Below are 21,425 nucleotides of genomic sequence, written 5' to 3'. Positions count from 1 at the left end.
TAACAAATTCACGTAAGCTATAACTTGACATATGGAATTTGAGATTCCATTCTCCTTTTTGAGATTCATGTGTGAAATATCAATTTTGTCCGCATTAAATGTACTATTTGATGCAGTTCACAGAATTGTGATATCATTTTTCACTGCTGAGCTACAGAGTTGTAAACCTGATAGTTTCGTTTCTTTAAAATTTGCAATTCTTGCCCATCTTTAGTAAAAAACTGACGACCTAAATCAACAACTCAAAACCAACAGTCACTAGATTTTATGTTTTTCTTTTAAATGCAACAAACCTCGTCAAACTTGGTGCTTTGGTAGCAGAGAAAAACGAATTCTCCTTTTACATGTATTTAGATAGGAGCACCCAAGCTAAAGCGCCCTCTTACAGGGCCCCTGAAACGGTTCGGACAAATTTTGTAGACGCGTAGGGTACAGCTTAAGTAGAACATTCGCATCACAATTTAAATGAAGCGTTACGTATTAATGGAGCTACAAGCGGTTTACCCTCCTAAAAATTCAATTCAAATTAAAATTAAAATTCCGCCGAGCAGTGTGCTGCGATCGGCAGCAATGTGCATTTTTAAAGCCTTATACTAAATTACACGCTTTGCGCGGAGCACTTAGATGTGTCAATTAATGATCAGAAGGACCTACTCTAACGGCTCAGTACGTTTGTAGAAAATCGTCAAAATTGTTTCAGGGTCCCTTTAAGAAGCAGCTATTAATGCCCATTCCCAAATTTCAGCTTCACTGTAGTAAGCAATGTTACACAGTCAAGCATACGCAATGCATTGTGGTCAAGCATACTAAGAGAGAAAAGGGGCCACTGTCACGACGCATTATATGTGTCCCTTAATATAGATGCGCACCTGCTATCTCCTGTCACAGTACGAGCATCGAGACACCTAACAGGTGTGCAGCAGAACCCTTCAAATACATTGTTCACATAACCATGAGAAAGAAACATAATAAACAGGAAACAATACGTAAACATGCTGTTAAAGTCCTGTGAACCTGCTGTTATGTATTAAAACAAAAACACTATGCATGGCTCAGCTTCTACATGACTTAGAGTCGCTGACAGCTGATTCAAATTCAGTGGGGACCGCCTACAATTTCAAATAATCGGGAGCTTGAAATATTGGGTTCCGCAAAGAACGAGTCAATTTATTCCACTAGTGGCCCAATAAAGGTGTGCCATATTCTCGGATGGTCACTTTTGGGGATACCTTCAATTTCGCGTCACTAGCGCAAAACACACTGGCACCTATGAGCACCAGCATTCTCGGCACAGTGGCAACCACGCCGTCGTATAGTGCCAGAATCACTGTCGCCCATCAACACATCCAATGCTACGAAAGTGATAGTTTACCATCGAGTGCATAGCATTTCTTCACACACGACACATCATGCGCACAGCATTTTGGCACAATACGCAGAATGCTGTGCTAAGTGCTGCTGAACCAGAAGTTCGGCCTACCCGATGTCATTTGTATACAGTAACTTATTTTCGAAAGTGGTCCTCCGAAAGTGAATACGGGCCAAGCTTGCCAACACGTGTGCAGATGTGCTTGTCTGCAAGCTGGTCAGTGTGCATTTCGACCGTTGTCATAATGTTGCTGCAGATAGATGAAAGCGCAGTCAAATGCAGGCACCTTAACTTCATCCCCTGGTAGCACTACAGAAGTCGACTGAGCTGCAGTGGCGGAATGATTGCAGGTTTCTTTGCAACAGTTGCTGACCGACGTTTTCCTCATTAATCATCGCCCTTGTCGATGCAGATTTCAAGGGCGGAGTTGGTGCCACATGAGACTACTTGAAGTGGTTGCCTAGGATCATGTCACTATTTAACACCAATGTCGCTACTTAACAGGTAAATGAACAATGCACACTCAAATAAACTTGTACGTGCTCACACGACAGAGAGTTGATGCAACTTTTAAACACTTAGCAGCTTGGCTTGGCTCGACTTGTAGTTTGGGGCGCAGTTGACAACTACTGGATAGACTAGGTTTTGAGGAGGCATAACACATGGCGGACGACTGGGCCAACGATTTAATAAAAGTTTAAAACCAAAATATTGCTGTTTTCACTCGACTGTAAGGCCAAATAGCGCGTAGTCATGCAAGCAGAGCCATAAAGTCAAACCCGCCAATGCCATGGCATATCAAAAGCGCACGTTGGCAATGGTCACAAGTACACAGCTAGGTTGTCTAGTGCGGCTGATGTTTTTCTTAAATTTTTTATGTTATAGAGGGTACGTTCTATATTCTTTTTGTATTATGTTATAGAGGGTATGCTCTATATTCTTTCTGTAAATAATGTTAAACTCAGTTATACAGTTGAACTCCGACATATTGAATCTGAAGGGGATGGCAAGAAAGTTTGATATACTAGGTAGATATACAGTCTACGCGCATACAACAAACCCACGTACAGCAGGCTTTCGGATATAATGGATCATATTTCAGCCTTACTTTGTTCCACCTATTTTATTAATGCAACGATGTTCCCATTTAACAGACCGCATTACAATGGACTGTCGGCTACAGCGGTCAAAATTAGCGGCAATTTTTGTCAAAATCAGCCGTATAAAACGGACTTTTGCTGTGCCGACACAGGCTGGCAACTGACTTGCGAGGGTCAGTCGACGACTGCAGCTCAATATCGCGCACGTGAGGGGGACGATGGCGAGGTGGAAACGCAGTCTTCTTTCGAGCGCGAAGCATGGGGGGTGGGGGGGGGTGGAGGTTAGACTCGGGAAAGAGAAAGAGGGGGTTCTACTCCGGTGGCTTCTGTTTACAGCGCGGCCACCGCATTCTGAAAGCGATCTGCGGTGCGTACAAGGTGCGCACCTGTGCAGGCGCCTTATCTTGAAAACAATCTGCTATGTGGACAAAGTGCGCGCCCGCATGGGCCTCATTTTCAAAGTGATCTGCAGTGTGGACAAAGTGGGCCCAGTGCTGCTAGCTTCGTATGCACTGTGCTTGCGACGTTTAGTTCGCATTGAAGCGAGAGGCAGTACCAAGGTAAATTCACTCGCTGCTGCTGCTGCTGCTGCCGCGCTTATCTGGCATAATTTGCTGTCGCAATCGATGCTCCGTTTTTCGGGCGAAACTGCGACTTTTTGTGTTTGTTTTTTATTTGGACGTTCGTCATTCACTCTTTGCAATAAAGTTGTTAGACATCACAACGAAAGTTTCGAAGTGAGGCGTTTCGGGTATTGCGGACTTCGGATAGAACGGACATTTTTTGACGGACTATCAGGGTCCGCTGTAACGCGAGTCGAATGTATTCAGAAACAGGCTCAATGTGTTCTGTGGAATGCCAAAGTTATCTGCTACTGTGAAATTCTAGCCTGCCTCAATAAGTTGGATCACTTTCAACTTCATTGCAATGTCCAAGTTGAGTCTTTTCTGTACAATTGCAGCGGCCATCGCTTACAGAAAATGACACCACAAATAGGCACTCAACCCAAGCAATGGGGGTACGAAGATCAGAAAAAAGGAATGTTGACGTTTGAGGTAGTACGCGAGCTAGCCGAACAGCTCTACGGTGCTCATCTGACTGCTCACACGAGTCATGCAAGATGCAAGAAGCAAGAAACGAAAAAAAAACAAAAAAAACAGAAGGTTAGCGACGTTTCGCTTCGTCAATGCAAGTGATGCACAAGCGCATGGGTCGTCACGATGCTTCACCTCGTTTCTCCTTCCCCCTTTCGCTCAATGCCACCTAGACTTTCCTCTAGGTGGCGTTGCTTTGTTGCACACTCAGCGCGCTCCTCCATACTTTTGCACACAATTCTCTTCTCCACCTACAGGCACCAGAAGACCTCAAAGTGTACAACGAAGTGCACTTTGAGGTCTTTGGCGTGGTGCCGCGTTCTATATATAGAATGTGCTGGTGGACGGCCATTCTACATACACGTGCACAAGACCTACACATTTGCATGGGGTTTTCAAGAGGATTTTACAGCTGTTTGACAGACACTGTAATTTGTTATACAGTATGTGGGTTTGGTATATCCAGGTTCGACCATAACAATATCCAAGTGTCAAGAAAATTCCGTTGTTACAACCAATTATTTTTTTAACTGGGTTGCACGCAACGAAGAAATGCCACTATAATCAAAACATTTTACTTAGACAGAAATTAAGGGCAAAACCAATTATTATGCAATGAAGATAAGCTTCTTGCCGATACTAGATTGACATCATCTGTCGTGAAAATACAAACTTTTTCACGTGGTCATAGACCTTTTAACCGTCATTGTGGTCTTTCTGAATGTTCCTCTTTGTCTCCAGTGGTACAGTCATACGTTTATTTTAGAGCGCAGCTCTTTGGCGTCCGTTCCTGGGTTTCGCGTCGTCGTCGGCGTTGTCGTCGGCCTCGTAACCAGCTCCGCCCCCCTTTCATCCCCCCAGCGCTAGCAGCAACCGACTGATACCGCTGGATGCCGCTGACGCCGCTAGAGAGTCAAGATAACGTGACTGCATAGAAGACCGTCGCCGCCATGCAGAAAGAGGAGGAAAGGGTCCCCCCCCCCTGTTCTTGTGTGGCGGATAGGGTGCTCTGCAGTTGCCGACGCGCCGGTTATTTCACGTAGGCCCCGGCACGTCGACGAATACGTGACCACCTTCCCACGGCTAGACCTGGTTCTTAGCGCTGCGGAAGCGAGGGTATCATATTGTTTGTGTCGGCATCGGCGGCGTTGTCCCTGAAACCAACTCCGCAGCTGGGGTTGATCACTATCGGCGTCAGCGGCATCAGTCAGTCGCTGCTATCTCTTCCCTCCTCCCTTTATCGTGTTGTCCGCTTGCTGCGCGCGCTTCTGCCCCCATCGTTTGCCACTGGGTGTACACGCCGCCCCCCTCCCCCCTCTTCCTGCGAGTCTCCGGTTGTCAAAGCGCCGGCTCGAACTTAATTCCTTTCTTCGCTCCTCCTCCAATGCAACCCCTGTGCGGTGGCAATCAGAGAGCCAGATCGGTGGCGGCGGATCTGTATATGTGCACCGCCCGAGCCGAAATTGCCGCTGCCGTTCGCCCTGTGCGGTGGCAATCAGAGAGCCAGATCGGTGGCGGCTTGACATAAAGACAAACAGCAATTTCCTAACACTTATGCGGGAGAACATCCCGTTCCTCTCGCTCGTAACGCGTCCCACGGCTGTGACAACCTCGCGAGGCACTTGTATAGATCTCGTCTTCGAGAATCAAGCATTGGTGTACCAAGTCGAACATATATCAGTCTATTTCTCCGACCACAAAGCTTCCTTCATGACTGTCAAGAACTGTTAGTGGAGTCTTTGTTAAAGGAATACGTGTGAAAAATAAAAAAAAATTCTGTGATAGCGCATACATGTGTTGCTCGATTTCTTTGCCTCAATCTATCGAAAAGGTGAAACAGCTTATTTGCTGCGCTCAAATTTCGCAGTAGGAAGTAACGTAATCGTCGGTAATTTTTTTCACTGGCGACCACTTAGTGCACTGATGATAATTTGTGGGCTGATGAGCAGTTTTGCATTTCGGCAGCAAGACAACAAAGTGCGGAAGCCGTATGCGTACTGGGACCACATAGCTGGGAGGGACGCAACACCTGGACACAATGAAGACGACTGGACACACGCAGGAAAAGTTGAAGGTGCAGCCATTGAACAGCTACAACCACACAGCCGATTTCTCCTTTTGCTAGGAGGCCGTCTACTCGTGTTTCAGAGGGGTGGAATAGAGAGGGGGAGAGATGCTTATGCTTATATGCAATGCAATGCTTATATCATTGCAACCGTACTGCCCACATGCCTTACTTTCACATCGTTTTGTAGAGGAAAGAAGCCATTCCGAATGTAACCCTAGTGCTCATACACCTTCTGCAGCACACACAAGATGCTTCACGTAAGCCACTGTGGCTGTGTACCTAAGACACCCTACCCAATATTTTTTTTTTTCCTTTTCTTTCGCAGGATGTCTCACTGCTTTACTGCCGGCAGCATGTATGTGGCAGCTTGAGGTGTTTCCACCCCGCCTTCCTTACCACATAGACACACAGTAGCCAGGTTTAATTGTTATAACCGATAACGCACCATGTGAACATCGTTTTAAGCAGTTTATTTTACCAAAGAATGCATGCAAAGGTTCATGATGCTGCGGCTGCTCATTATATGCGCTATTGTTATAGGTGGGCACAACTGTATATGCTGAAGACGCAACGTGTAAAGCTCTCAAGCATTGTAGGAACCAGACTTTAGCAATGTTTTAGCCGGGAAAACACATGAACGAGGAATGTATCAGTGGGGTTCTACTGTACTGGCAGGCCTTCACAGCTATTTCGAACAAGGCTGTGGTGATTCGAGCCTTCCAGGACAGTAAAGAGCACGCATTCATACTTTCGGGCTGCCCGAGTTTTCTGATGTTTTTGTGGTCCCTAGGGGTGTCTCAAAAACCAGATGTTGACTGCATTCTATGCAGCGGTGCATGCTACCAACTTTGCCTCAGTCGTCGTCAGGCAAGTTGTGGCAGCTAAGCGGCTGATTCAATAAACGCCTCACGCTGCAAGAATCAGCCACTAGTACATACCTGAAGACGAGTTGCATGAGTCCAGAACATCAGAGTTTCGGCCCGAGTGTCCACCACTGGAGATGAGAGACTCGGCGCTCTTGACACTCCTAAGCTGCTTGGATGCACTGTGTGTAAGGTCTGCCTCTGTAAGTGCTTTGTCCTGCACAAAAAGAAATGGACAAGAATGTATAAAAGCTAGCTAGCCTGTAAACAAGTCGCACTTATTTGTAATGGTGTGCTAAAAACAGTTATCTATATACGAGAAGAGCCAACAATGATGAGGACAGGAGGCACTACCGATTAGCAGATCATTGACTAGTGACGAGTATGAAGGATCCTTTGCTATCATCATGACTAAGCATGGAACAGCTGTAGCTGTCAGCCACAAAACATGCAAACATACTGTATTTACTCGATTGTAACGCACACCTGTTTTCCGCGAGCAAGAAAAAAGGGGGGGGGGAGGGAAACCGCTTTCGATTGTAAAACGCACCGATTTGCCGTGACCTAAAAAAAAAAGTTCTTTACAGCACCGCGCACCTCATTCTTTCATACAGAAATAAAACTTTCTCTCATTTGGAAAAAACAAGGATTTACTCCCAATGCACTGAAGTTGTGATAAATAAAAAAATTCGCAGTTTTGCCCGAAAGGCAAAGCATCAGTTACGATAGCAAATTATGAGACAGCTATACGAAAAGTAAGGATAGTAGTTTTATTGGCCATGTGAACTTTTAAACATTCGCTTACTGACTAAATTACCAAGCATGGCATCATGTGCGCACCAGCAAACATAAGTACGTCTCACTCAATGACCGCGGAAACTCTATATCAGAACGCTGGAGCGAGGAAGTGCGGTAGCAGGAGCAAGGGAATTGACCTTTTTGCGGCCTCTCGCTTCAATGCAAAGTAAGCGACGAGAACACAGTGCGGTGCGCGCCTAGATGTGTAGACTCTTGTCTCCGTCGCAGACCGCTTTCAAGATAGGGGCCGCGCGACCACACCGTACATAGCAGCCGCCAGTGTAGAACACCTCTCCTGCTTGTGCAAGTCCCGTACGCAAGTTTCAGGAACTCCGAACGCCCGTGATGCAGTTCGATTTCCGTCCGTCTCCACACACGTGATTGTTTTCCTTTTAATTGCCGCATCGTGATGAACTCGGCATGTTTTTGTAGTCGGCATTTCTATGCTGATAGAGCGAACGCAGAAAATGGGAAGACAGACGGTGCACTAACCTAAGCCAAAGGAAGCATTGCTTAAGCACACGTACTGCAGCACATGGAGGAAGCTACGGCAGCTAGGCTCAAAGCGCGTACGAGGAGGCCATTTCGAAATGCCGATGACGATATGGTAATGCAGATTTAGGACCATACTCGATTCTAATGCGCATGCAGTTTTTGTACCCGCTTTATCGAAAAAAAAGTGCACGTTAGAGTCGAGTAAATACGGTAAGCGATATGCCACATTTTACACATCCAACAGCTCTTGCTTTGTAACGTAGTGCTCTGGTACACTTATGCAGTGTGATTATGCATGTTATAAAGGCCTAGGAAATCATCTATACCATTACTGGATCATAAATAAATGACAAGATTTCTTGAATTATATATCAGTATGCTAAACCACTGAATAATGGCAAATTTGCCTTCGTTAGTGACCACTTCATTTTCACCTCACCGAACAGTGACACTGCTTGCTATGAATGAGCTGATACAGTTGTCTTCTCTCAATTCAACCTTCATGGGACTGATGAAGTTGATCAAATTATCCAGCAGTTCGATTAAAATAAGAGAGGTAGGAAAAATTTCAATCACGTCACTGCTTTATATGGCAGCATTTACCCAATTCCTTTGTGCAACCAGTTTTCATGGGTTCACTGAAAGAAACATGATGCATACCATATTTTAAAACAAGCAAGATGTAGCATAGTTTCTTTTCTTGCAATTAAAGAAGGATATAAACTAGTGGTGTGTGAATATTCGATCCAAATATATTATTAATCGATTCGAGAAACGCTCATACTATTTGAAATATTCAATCCTGCAAAAATTGCTTTTGTTTGTTATTTAAATGAGCTTCCCTGGATCACAGCTGTTTTATGTGGCAAATCTTGCAAAATATTGCAGTGAATCACATAAGAAGTAAGAAGGGGCACTGTGACTGTGATTACGGTAGCTACCTGACACAACCAGCTCAAGTGCTCACACTGTGCTGACTCTTAATGGATCTAGAAAACACCAGCCACCAGGTGGAAACCTGTCTGCTACTAATTTTCCATGTGCCTAAAAACACGGTTTACAAACTACAAATCTGGCCAAGTAGCAAACTTGGCAGTGTTTTTAGACCCTCGTTTTGAAGTAGTTGAGTACCACCAGGACGCTTCAATGGCAAACTGGATTAAATACTTGAGTTTAGAAGAAAGAAAGAAAAATTTCAACACCAAGGAACCCAGATACGTACTTGACAATCAAAAGTCGTTAAGATGGTCCTTCCAAGTCAGCACTGTGGAAAGACTGATAAGCTCATCAACCAGTGGCCATTTTTACTTGTTTCTGGCAGCAATTTTCAATGCAACAAGCACAGGTTGAAATATATGTGCATAATGAAATTTTGCAGAGACAGATCCATGTGAGTGGTGGTGTAGCATGGTGCCCACTGTTAGCTCGGCTTGCAAAAAGATACCTGCTGATACCAGACACTAGCATGCCCAGTGAGCAGCTCTTTTTGGTATCTGAAGAAATTGTGACGTGCAGGAGGGTGTTGCTGCTCCCCGAACATGCTGAGCAGCTATCCTTCCTTCATGACAACATTAAATAATCGCAGTTATGATACTGTCAAGCAAAGGTGTTCTAGAGAATGTTCTTGACCACAAAGCATAATTTTCCTGTAAATTATTTACTGCGCAATAAACTTTCTTTCTTTCATGCCTCTGGTTGGTGAAAAAAATTGAGTTTCTGCAACACAATAGTACAGTAAAACCTCGTTAAACTGTACCCGCTTATACAAAAGGTTTGTTTTAAATGTAGTAAAGTCAAATCCCCAACTCCGTGGCCATTGAACATAATGTGTTTTGTATCCACATGAACCGTACCAGCTTATTGCGTGTGTATTGGTTAACACGTAGTGTTTCCGCTTTTAGTTACGCAAACACGGCGGTGCGTTGTTTCCATCGGGCGGCCCAGCAGAACAACAAGCCTCAGACATCAGAACAACGGCCTCCAAACACCCTGTGTGTTTGCGCGTGAGGCCACATTAATATCAACATCATTTCGGCGCCACGCCAGAGAGCGTCGTGGCATCATGCAAACAAGGATTCGCGTCATGCCAAAGCTCGGATAAAAAGGCACTGGGTGCTCACCATAGAAGAAAAATTAGACATCGTTCGTGCTATCAAATGTGGCACGAAGATGTCGGTGCTGGAACGCAACAGGGATCTACTTTTGACTACGGTGTGTGGCATTTTGAAGGCGAAGAAGTTGCTCGGCTGCACTGCTGCGACCATGAAGAGATGCTGGCTTCGAGGTTAGACTTTCCCTAGCCCTTCCCTAGCCCTTCCCTAGCCCCTGCACCTGTCCTCACCTGTATTGGCAGGCTCTGATGGTGAGGCAACGACCCAGTGCTGGCCTTGCGCAGGCCCGGTCCATGCTTGTCCTTCTCTCTGGTGCTGCCCGAGTGCCAGCCACGCGCGAAGAACGACTTCCATCCCAGCGGGGATTTCTTAAGTTTGCCACTACCTCGTTTCCTGCATCAACGGACAGAGACAAGACAGTCAGCCAGAGTCACAAGATGACGCCGACAACAAATCTAATTTCACTTACACAACAAGTACACATTGACGAAGTGACACATGGCATTGTGTGCATGACGTTAGGATGTGGCAGTGAAAGTAGTGTAGCTACCAACTCTAGCATTATTGAATATATGAAGAGCTGCAAAAGCAATGAAACGGAAGTTGGTGACTCATCTCTCGAGAGGCCCAACTACTCATAAACAGGTTTTGTTCCTACTTCTATAGAAAGCCAGTAGCTTGTCTGAGAAAAATTATGGACAAGAGACAGTGATAGCTTGCGGTGCCTTGGAGGCCTACAGCTGTGAATGTTCCTCTTCCTTTTATTTCTTTTCATGCCTCAATAATGATTGAAATACACTTGAACCTCCATATAACAAAATGTGAATAGAACAAATTATCAGATATAAAAAAGTCCAGTTGACTTCCATTAATTCAACCCCGACAGGACTGACAAAATTGATATACTAATTATCTGGTAGGTCGAGTTAAACAAGAGGCAGAAAAAAACTACTCAAACACATTGCTGCTACATTTAGCAGTATTTGGCCAATTTTAACATGCCCTTCAGTTTAATGTGCACCCAGACATAACAGGCACGTTAATGCTTTTAAAACATGGTGTTCAATTACTACCGTAAAATGCTACTTCTATGCGAAATTTTAATGCCAGTGGTTTACCTGGAAGAGTCATGTATACATGGTGTTCCTGCTTACAAAACACTCAATACATACCCATCCCCCCAACTATCCTTTCTGCACGATATGCAAGAAACCTAATAAATGTAGAAGCTAAACACGAATGCCCTGTGTTGCTGTTTGCTCACCCATGGGGCAGCTCAATGACTGTGTGGTACTTGGCTGGCAGACTCTCGGGTCCACCACCCACGTCAATGTACTTCTGCTGTGGGTTGCCAGGCAAGTTTGACGACAGCGCCCGTGAGCGAGCCTCTTCGAGTGAAAGCAGCTTGGTGGGGGTGGAGATGGCCAGAGACTTGGGCCTGCTGCCCCTTCGAGGAGTGCCTGTAAAAAATAAAAAAATATATATAAAAGGACACAAGATAGTCAATTGCTGGGCTAGTTGATACAACATTTTAGGTAACGTGGTATGAAAAAGATGCTACAGAAATTCTGAGAATTGTCTACTAATGCATCAGCATTCTTTGGCTCGGCTGTTACTTCGCTTTTGCTTACTTGCTTTTCCTAGCTCATGCATGTCTACCCATCACTTTTCCGGTGCCAAAGAAAGGAAATCTATGTACTGAACGGTGTGGAGATGATTTGTCAGGAAGCTGTATGACCCCTTCAAAGCGATCGTATCAATTGAGCTAGGATGCCGTCACAACTGGTCTCACCACGGCTGCTATTTCCCCCCCCCCCTTTTCTTTTACTTTATTTTCTCTTTTTCCTTTTTTGTTATGATTTTGATACGGCGATGACGTAACCAGTGTTCTTTTTTTGAACGCTGCCAATCTATTATTATTATTAAACTATTATCACATATACCAATCAGCTAGTTGTACTCTGCAGCCCCACACAGCAGGCTTCTCTGCACACACACCCGCAATGCGGAAAAGTAAAGTTTCGATGCAGCCTGACAAGAATGGGTTTTCTCTCTGATCAATTTCTTATTTTTATTTTTGGTTTCAATTGTTCTCTATTGCTTATAAAAGCTAATAATCGTCTAAATTTACACTATTATAACGACTAAATGTCTTAACTTCGCAAATTACACATTTTTGTGCAGATGCAAGGCATTAGACTTTTCGGGTGACATACACATTTTGCTGGGATACTTGCCAAAGAATGCTTACGCATTAAAAAGCAGGGAACATGCATCTTTCCTGTTCATCTTCTCTGCTTATCTCCATACCAATTTAGCACTCCCCTTTACAAAAAATACGCAAGATAAATTCCAATTCTCCAAATCTTTTAGCATATAAATTATTAAAATTCAAGTATAATGCAGCATTTGTCGTAAATGTGTCATCAAATACATCGATCAAGGTGAACTGTACAGACAAATCTGCCTATGAATGAAGAAGTGTGGCCACTAGGCAATAGGATTCTGTTTTAACACAAACATGAAACAATAAGTATTTGTTGGCCACATAGAAACAGAGCTAACTCAAGAGATGTTATGGAAGCTCTACAGTACTTGAAGCTGAAACAAGAAGGAACAGTATGTCTAACCATCTATCAAAGGGTAAAGGGAAAATCTCCAATTCAGTGTGCAAATAACTGCATTTTGAAGGGATTCCTTTCAGCACTTGATGATCGGCTAAGCCACTGACAGAACGCCTGTAGCACCAGGTAGCACCAGGGAGCACCAGGTAGCACTGGTTACGATGTGCAATACCGAAAGCTTCCCTCAAAGTGAGTGACTGTGAACACAGGTGAAGATCACAAAGCTATTGAAAACTGGGGAAATGAGAATTAAAGTGAGACTCACTCTCTACAGATTCAGGGCTGCTTGGATAAGTCGGCATCTTGTCGTTGAAGATGAGATCAACGTAGCAGATGAGGTACTCTGTCAGCACCGCCTGGACACCTATGACGTGCAGGGCGCCAACGCTCGCCACCTCCAGATCCTTGGACCTGCAGCATTTGCCAACACCACAGCACAAATGCAAATCTGAGACATTATATTTAGGTGGTTCTCAAGAAAAAAAAAAATAAGTATGCATTCCAGAGCTTAGCCAAATCTGTGGAACATAGAGTAGAAAAGGCCTAATTAGATTTCACCACAACACAAGTCCATGTTTCTTTGGAAACCTAAATTTCTTAGAAGATGCTGCCTAATACAGTTCAACATCAACATACTAAGCTCAACAAAGGCTTTAAATTGTTACTTACAATCTGATAAATGTAAATCACAGAATTCAAGATTATAGAAGCAGGCTTTGTAGCACTTTAACAGTGTCGGCTGTTCAGGTTACACCCTAGTGTTTTCTGTGGAGTTGTGTCCAGTCTATGGCGCGCCATTTTCAAACTGAGTTTGAGCATTTTCAATGCTCAAACTCAATTTGATACTGGAGTGAAAAACTGAAGTTGGCAGAGAAGCATTTGTCTAGGTACTCGTGAAAGTCATAAAAGTGCTTTGGTTAAAAATTTAAAAGCAACTAGTAATGATTAAAGGTCAATAAACTGCATAACACATGCTACAGGTAATGCAGGGTGTTACAAAAATCAATAAGCAATTGCTACGAGAAGAAGGGAAGAACACGCAGACTGAAACTCGTGCGCAGCTCCACCAGCTCCTCCAAATGATCACGGTGGTTTTAAAATGTTTCTGAGACAATTATCACTATATAAATGAAGGTTTAGGTTGAATGAGATAGTGCACCAGAACCTGCAGCTACTGCAGGGGGCCGACAATGAGCCAGGGAACCGTTGTACAGGCAGGGTTTGTCTTATGTCGTGTCAGTGCATGGGAGTGCTCTGATAGTTGCATGATGTCCAATGCCAAGTGTTGCACAAAATTGGTTGCACTTTTTGTAGGATCCGATTCCTCCTTAATGGCTCCAACAACAACAACAACAACAAAAAGCCTTCACAAAGGAGCAGCATGACAAAAGGGTGGCGGCAGAGTGGACCTGGCGTGTTTCCTGAGCTCTGGAAGAATAGGAACGACGGTAGATCGGGGAAGCGGTGGGGAGTACCAGTTATAAGCTGTCGCTGCCTTTGGTATATGCTTAGGAAAGATTACATAAATCTGCTAAATGTTCTGTTCCTTGAAGTGCACCATTTTGCTGCTTTTTTAACAAGAAATTACCTGTAGCCTCAGCCAAGCACTGCTTACTATATTTTTTTATTTATACATACGCATCACAGTTTCCAGTTTGGAACATTGCATGCAGAGGGTGCTAAAGGAACGTTCAGAGCTTGTTAGCTATACTAAGGACTAAAGGGGCTAGAGAACGGGCAAGAAAGCATTTACCGGCAAAAGATAGGATGTACAAATCGCAGTGTTAGAAGTAGAATAGCAAAACAGTAACAAATGTTGACAAATGTCGGCAAACAAACACTTAATGTGATGTCTCCACCAGTATTGCCTATCTCTGCTGTTTTCTGGTGAACAAAGTCATTTAGGTTGTTTTATGATCAAGCAAAACAATCCGTCTCTCTGAAGAGTGCAGAAATTAGTGGCAAGGACATGTGTACACACAGATTCGGGTGCTTACGAAACTCAAATAAAGCCACCTGTGGCACCCATGGCTTCTCGGAAACTAGGGTAAGAACTCCTGAATTTATGCCATGAGCAGCAAATTGTAGAACCATACCGAACAGCTAAGGGATGATTCCAACGCAAAGTTTACAAGACTCCCCATGAAAATTGCAGAAAAGCCTTACCCAGGTGGACTTGGAAACAAGTCTGAAACAACACCGCTAAGATATCAGGAAAGGAAAGCCATCTACAAAAGCTATCGCCGAGTATTTCACATTTGCAGGCAACAGGGTTGACTAGGAAAGCATGTACATAACATCCTCCGAGTTCCAATCACGATAGCATGCCATCTTGACCTTGTAATCCCGGTGCGTTCAGAAACTATGCACGCACTGAACTGCAGCAGCAGCAGGAAAACCTGCCAACTGCCTATAGACCCACTGCCTGTGGTAGATGTTAAAATCTGTAATCTTTTGCTCTCAACACTGCAAACCGGGCTCCCCTGACAGAGACATAATGCCTAAGCATATTTAGTACTTAGTCTTTAAAAAGAGTCCTTTCATTTTTTACCGTAGTTTTTGTGTCTGTATCTATTAATTGCACCAGATAACATTGCGAGTGCTCCAGCTGAGTAGGGGCCAGGTGCATGCTGGTACATCTAGTGGCCAAGGATTTGGCAGTCCACTCCCATGCTTGCTGCATGACAACTAACTGCAAGTCACTGCTCCACAGTGTCAGATGGCACCTTTCCCATAATTCTTGTCCCTAACCCTCCTCCTCAAGGCCAGCTGCAACAAAATTTTCGGCCCCGTAAGAACCTATTTTCCGATAGTGCAGAGGTTGAGCAGCTCCCGTGCAAAACTTTACTTGTGAAATATGAATGAATGCTTCACAAAAAGCTCTGAAAAAGAGACCTTTTTGATAATAAAACTGAAAAAAAAAACAGCTCGAACCACTTATAACGTAAGCTTATAGTACAGGATCGGGTTGAGTGCAGGCTTCTCAATGAAGGCTTCTCAATATTTCAATCTCTCAGCTGGGTTTTATTTACAGAGTTTTCATTAAAATAGTGTTTCACGCACACTGCATTGAGTTTTCTTTCTTGATGTCACCACTTTTCAGCACGATGACACCACTTTGCCTAGCAATGATAGTACTTTTCCGAGCAGCAGCATCCTATTGACACTACATTTCTTCATTGGGTTCGTAGGCAAACTCCACCTCATACTCTGGGGGAATGTCATAGTTATCGTCGGATGGGTAACCCAAGAACATCGCATCTTATTTGTGATCGTCATCGATGGGCTCCAGCATCAGCGTCCGCGGGTTCAAGTTGATCGACAGTAGCATGGCCTTGCGATCAGAGTAGTATGTCGATGTGGACCTTACTTCGTGCACTATGAGCGGTAAGTTTTCCAACACCAAGACGATTCCGGTGTCTTGCGTAGTGGTGATTGCATCCACTGGAAAGGCAAGTTAAGTTGGGATCAGCACGCAGTGCGCAGATGAACGTTGGCGTTGAAAGTGCATCCTGATTGAAGTCTCCTACGAATGAGCATGGACGTGTTGCAGTGTAGAGCCAAATGTAGATTTTTGTACACGAACGTTGCCACATCCGTTTCAGATAGGCTTGGTCCCGTGTACACACACACAACCGCGAGTCCCGTTTCGACGAACTGCACAGTGTACACCTCTCCGTACGCAGCGAAGCAGTCTCCGAGCTGGACGGATGCGCCGTCTAGTGAATTGCCTGCCTGGCAGAGCGCAACCACGTGCACAGCCTTGAAAGGGGTCCTCAACCACCCCTCGGGCTCGGCAAAATAACATAGTCCGCAGGTAGCATACACTGCTGTGAACATCTCAGCCAAGTTTTGCTGTCGTATGCGGTGCATGAAGCTCGCAAGCAGATTGCGAAGTCGCCTTTCTCTAAAACGCTCTCTTTTCAACAGAAGGCCCTGTCCTCACTCTCTTCCAGACAATACTATTTCGTCATCGGATGCACTATTTTGTCGTTCCCTTAGACAGCTGCTATTGACTGATAGCTGACATCAAGCTGCAGTCGGCTACATGGTGCAGATGATGCGGCTGCGGCGAGGTGCCGTCACGAGTCCACTGGCTAAGTGCACTGCGGCTCGCTGAGGACAACCGCGTTTGGCTTATGTTTAGCACGTCATAGGCACCAAAGGCGGAAGTCATGGCATCAATGTTAACATCCAAAATGAAATTTGAACTGCACAGCACGGCGACATTTAGAAGGCGGAACATTGTGGGCAAGCCCTGCTGCCCCGTAGCCTTCACAGTGCAAGGCATTGAAGAAGGAACGGGAGCACAGTGGAGGCCGTGTTTGATTGCCAATAACTCCAATTCTGCTGAACACATTGAGGTACTTTTTGTGACAAAGTAGTTGTGATATAGCCTATTTTCACTTCAAATGCCTTTCTCCACTTCGATAAAAAGTGGTTCAGAACCCTTTACAGATATTCATTACTGTCGCCTATTGCAACGGTGGTGCAATGCAACGATGGGTGGTACAATGCAACGATGGTGCAGTAGTTAGCATGCTCGTTTGCGGAGCGGTCGCAGTGGTGGTGGGGCAGAGGATTTATCCTCACCATGGCCACTTTTATCCTTTAGTTAGATGAGCATGATGTAATTTACGTGCAGTTTTTCTGCCAAGGCTTTCTGATGATGGCGGGGTCGCACAATAAGCCAAGTACAGTCGAACCCCGCTACAACGAACGTCGCTTCAACGAAATTTTCGCTTCAACGAAATATTTCCAATTCCCCGTCAGCTCGCTATACAAAGTAATGGAACAAATTTCTCATCACAACGAACCATTTTTGGGGCGCGTTTCCGCTTCAACGAAATTTTTGCTATGCGAAGCTCGATTTAAAAATATATCTTACAATAAAACAAGCATATCGCCGCCCATCTATGTACTTCCATAGGCCCACGCTGCTTTGTTTCGCTAAACATTCGCTGGACCAAACTAATCCACTCACTGAAACGCACATGATCACCGCCATAGCTTGGTGTTGATGACTATCGGGCTGGCTGCCTTGCGACAAGGCGCGGGGGCAAGCTCCCGTTTTCTTCCAATCCAATTCAGAGCCGCAACCAATCCGTTGCCAAAGGACGCAGCAGCCTGGCAACAGCAGCGCGTTTGCCCTAGTTTTTTTCACTCGTGCTTGTGCTGCTAGTGCGCTGTAATGAATGCGAGCATGGCGACTTCATCTAGAAAGCGGAAGTTCCTCTCGCTTGAAGAGAAGGCACGGATTATCAGCGCGGCATCCAGTGGCAGGAAAAAGGGAGATGTTGCAGCGGACTTCGGCATCTCACAGAGCACGCTGTCAACGATCTTGAAGTCGAAAGACGCGATAGCGCAAGCTCTTTCTTCGGGGACATCCGCGAAGCGGAAAAAGCTGACGCAAGCGGCTCATGAGGACCTTGAGAAGGCTCTGTACACGTGGTTCCTCGACGTGCGCGCAAAGAAGATGCCGGTCAGCGGAAACATGTTGCAGCAAAAGGCACTTGGCTATGCCTGTATGCTGGGCATCAATGATTTCAAAGCCAGCTCAGGGTGGCTGACCCGTTTTAAGGCCAGGCATGAAATCGTCGCTAAAGTGCTGTGTGGGGAGTCGGCCTCATCAGACGCCGACGCTGCATCTGCTTGGGCATCAGCTACTGTGCCGGAATTAATGGAGAAATATGCCACATCAGACATATACAATGCCGATGAAACGGGACTTTTCTTCGAGCTCCTCCCCTCCAAGACGCTTCACATGAAGGGCCAGCCATGCAGCGGAGGGAAGCATAGCAAAAAGCGTGTGACTGTGCTCCTGTGCTGCAACATGGACGGGTCTGACAAGCGCTGCCCACTGGTGATAGGCAAAAGTGCGAAGCCGCGGTGCTTCAAAGGTGGCAAGAGCCTGCCCGTCAAATATGTTGCCAATAAGAAGTCTTGGATGACACGGGCCGTTTTCAAAGAGTGGCTAACCGCTTTCGACCGTGACATGACGGCAAAGAAACGTAAGGTTTGTTTGCTCATCGACAATTGCTCAGCGCATAACGTTGAAGACGTTCAGCTTCAAAGCGTGGAAGTAAGATTCTTCCCGCCGAATTGCACGGCTTTAATCCAGCCGCTGGATCAAGGTATCATCAATAGCGTTAAAAGCGCTTATCGACAGCGACTGATTCAGCGGCTGGTGTTAAACATCGACACCGGTCGGGCAATCGAAGTGGATTTGTACATGGCTGTACAGATGGTCTCAGCAGCGTGGACGGCAACCAGTCGCAGTATCATCTACAACTGTTTTGTGCACGCCGGCTTTCACTCCGATGCTCAACTGGCAGCGAACTCCACGTCGGACGAGGAAGGCTGCAGTACAATTGCTCCACCCTCCACAGAGGCCAATGCGGCATGGGCAGCCCTTCAGGACTCCGGAGATGTGCCGGCCGATGTTCACATCGGCGACTACATCGCTGTTGACAGTGAAGTGCTAGCTCACGAGGAGCTGAGTGACGAAGCTATAATTGAGGGCGTTCGCCACAACGACGCATCATCGGATGATGACAGCGACGCGGAGGACTTAGCGCCACCACCTGCAATAAAAGTGATGGATGCTTTTGATGTGATCCGCAGATTTTTCGGTGCTCACGATGACGACGTCGCGATGCAACTGTTCACCGAGTGCGAAAGCCGCGCCACTGCACTCGTGGCAAAAAAAAAGAAGCAGAAGAAGCTGACCGACTTCTTTGGAAATAAATGATGTTTTGGGACTATGTGGTCCAACCTGACAGTGTTTTTGGCCTGTTTTCGCCTCAACGAAATTTCGCTTTAACGAAATTTTTCGCGCGCCCCGTCAGTTTCGTTGTAGCGAGGTTCAACTGTAATGTTCTCGCTTGAAAATTCTGGTCACTTGCTGCAGGGCAGAACAGGATCAGTTCACTGGGTTGTTTTCCCACGTGTTGCCTTTGGTTTTGAATAGCTAGCGCCATATGGCACAATCTGCCATTCACTGTGAAGTTGCAAATCATCGAGTAGAGCGCAGAGAGAAAGGAAATCTGACATTGCCACAGCATCCTGGGCTGACAAGAAGGAAACAATCCAAACTGCATCCGTCAAGCTGGTTGCCGCATTGCCAGTGACAACAGTGAAAAGTGTTCTGACAGGTGCAAAAAAGCTGTCGCCAGTTTGCACAAAGTATAGAGTCAGCTGTCAGCATTTCCAGAAGCTGTTTACGGGTCAACGGTCAACAAGTGTACATCCGTGGACGGAGGTGCCACGGCATCAGAAAGCTTGAGGACAAGGACTTTATCGCCAACATTGTGAATCGGGACACGAGTGACGTGAACAGTGAGGACAACAACTCGGATCCTGTGTCGACCAGCTCCAACGGGACGCGTACGCTTGCCCTGTACCGGCGCATCTGCGCAAACGTGGATGGCTGCTTTCCTCAACTGCTCAGAGTCCTTGGACACCGTTGAAAAATGAATGCTTTTCTGGGCAACAAAGATATTAATGCAGAAGACGATCCACAACTATTTCTTGCCACAATAAATCAAAAGTAAATTCATTTCATCAACAGAGTGCTGTCACAAACAGTACGTGCTTTAATGTTGTCGAATTCTTTAAAAGTTTATATTGGATTATGCCTTACATCAAACTGGTACGTGTTTCTTGGTGAGTTCAATATAAACAGGTTTGACTATAGTATCACGACAGCCTGCAGGTGATAAATCGAAGATGTTAATAATGCCTTGTTACACCTTTGGTGGAGACATTGTTTACTTCACAATGGTTCCTATGACGTGGCAAGCACTGACCTGAGCAGGTTGGGTGCCCAGACGATGGCGACGTTCTTGGCTGTCATGCCAGTGCGGTCTCCGTGAGCAGCCACTACTGCCAAGTGGCGCACCAGCGTTTCGAGAGTGCGGTAGTGGGGTGGCGGAAGCTCCTTCACCACCTCCCGGATACGTAGCAACTGGTTGTTGCCCTGAAGCTGCATGGCCGCCTGTGACACAGAGTAAGAAAGGCCAGTGAGAGACATGGCACAGAAAGGATTAATTAGAGGAATCACATGACAACTCTAACGCTTACTCTACTGCAGGAAATGGCGAAAATTTTACGAAATTTCCCAGTAATGTCTCAGAACTATGATGCACAGGCAGCCATGTCCCTAATGCAAACGCTCAAGTAGCCCGCAATTCAGATAAAAACTACACACAATGCCACCAACATTGACAGGCACTGCCATCCACTGTCACAAACTGCAACAAGGAGCAAGCCGGCAGACATACTTGTTTCGGATTCATACTATGAGGTGTGTTTTCTCATGACGGCTATAATTGTCAGCGGCAGAGAAAGGGCTAAATGCCTACTATACTAGCGTGAAAATTTTGACTCATCATATTTTTTAAGGCAGAGCTCTCTTCTTTCTTTTCCCCCCCCCACACACACACTTTGCGGGTACTGGCTGCTGATTATGCAATAACTGGCACCACTGAATATATGGAATTGGGTATATGTCCGAATAGACAACTTTGGACACTGGGTTCATGCAACCGGGCATGTTTCACTGGGCTCACAATGAACATTCTTGACCAATTCTGCAGATTGGGCATGTGCCTAAATAGACAAGCAGAACAAGAGGCAAAAAGTGGAGTACAGAGAATTGAAGAAGTTCGTCATCAAAGGCAGCCAAGAGTGGTGAAAGAACTGAAGTTAATAAATGGGACCAGAGTGTGCATTCAGTGAGGAGTGTTGAGCTACAGTGAAGTGAAGAAGAAGAAGAAGTGAAGGCATTTCAGTAAACATCAAGTAACATTCACTTATATCCGATTCCCACATGCGTGGGATTCAAAGTTTCTTTTTTTTTATTATTAATCTACTGGAGAGTGTCACAGCGTCCAAAATTATTT

The 21,425-nt window shown here is 45.5% G+C and overlaps 1 protein-coding gene across 5 annotated transcripts in view; it reads right to left on the bottom strand.

The window, feature by feature from the left end:
- The window catches only part of CdGAPr (GTPase-activating protein CdGAPr), a 317,407-nt gene that overhangs the window by 5,952 nt on the left and 290,030 nt on the right, over window positions 1-21,425 (bottom strand). For all 5 annotated transcript variants that reach the window (XM_075692467.1, XM_075692469.1, XM_075692468.1 and 2 more), the window contains 5 exons: window positions 20,331-20,518; window positions 12,788-12,933; window positions 11,163-11,358; window positions 10,129-10,291; window positions 6,570-6,711 (listed from right to left, as the gene is read on the bottom strand). In XM_075692467.1, the coding sequence (XP_075548582.1) occupies window positions 6,570-6,711; window positions 10,129-10,291; window positions 11,163-11,358; window positions 12,788-12,933; window positions 20,331-20,518 (835 nt within the window). The remainder of the gene's footprint in view (window positions 1-6,569; window positions 6,712-10,128; window positions 10,292-11,162; window positions 11,359-12,787; window positions 12,934-20,330; window positions 20,519-21,425) is intronic.

This window comes from Dermacentor variabilis, chromosome 5, assembly GCF_050947875.1.
Source record: "Dermacentor variabilis isolate Ectoservices chromosome 5, ASM5094787v1, whole genome shotgun sequence".
In the NCBI taxonomy this organism is placed as follows: domain Eukaryota; kingdom Metazoa; phylum Arthropoda; class Arachnida; order Ixodida; family Ixodidae; genus Dermacentor; species Dermacentor variabilis.
This window is presented reverse-complemented; position numbering and strand designations above follow the sequence as displayed.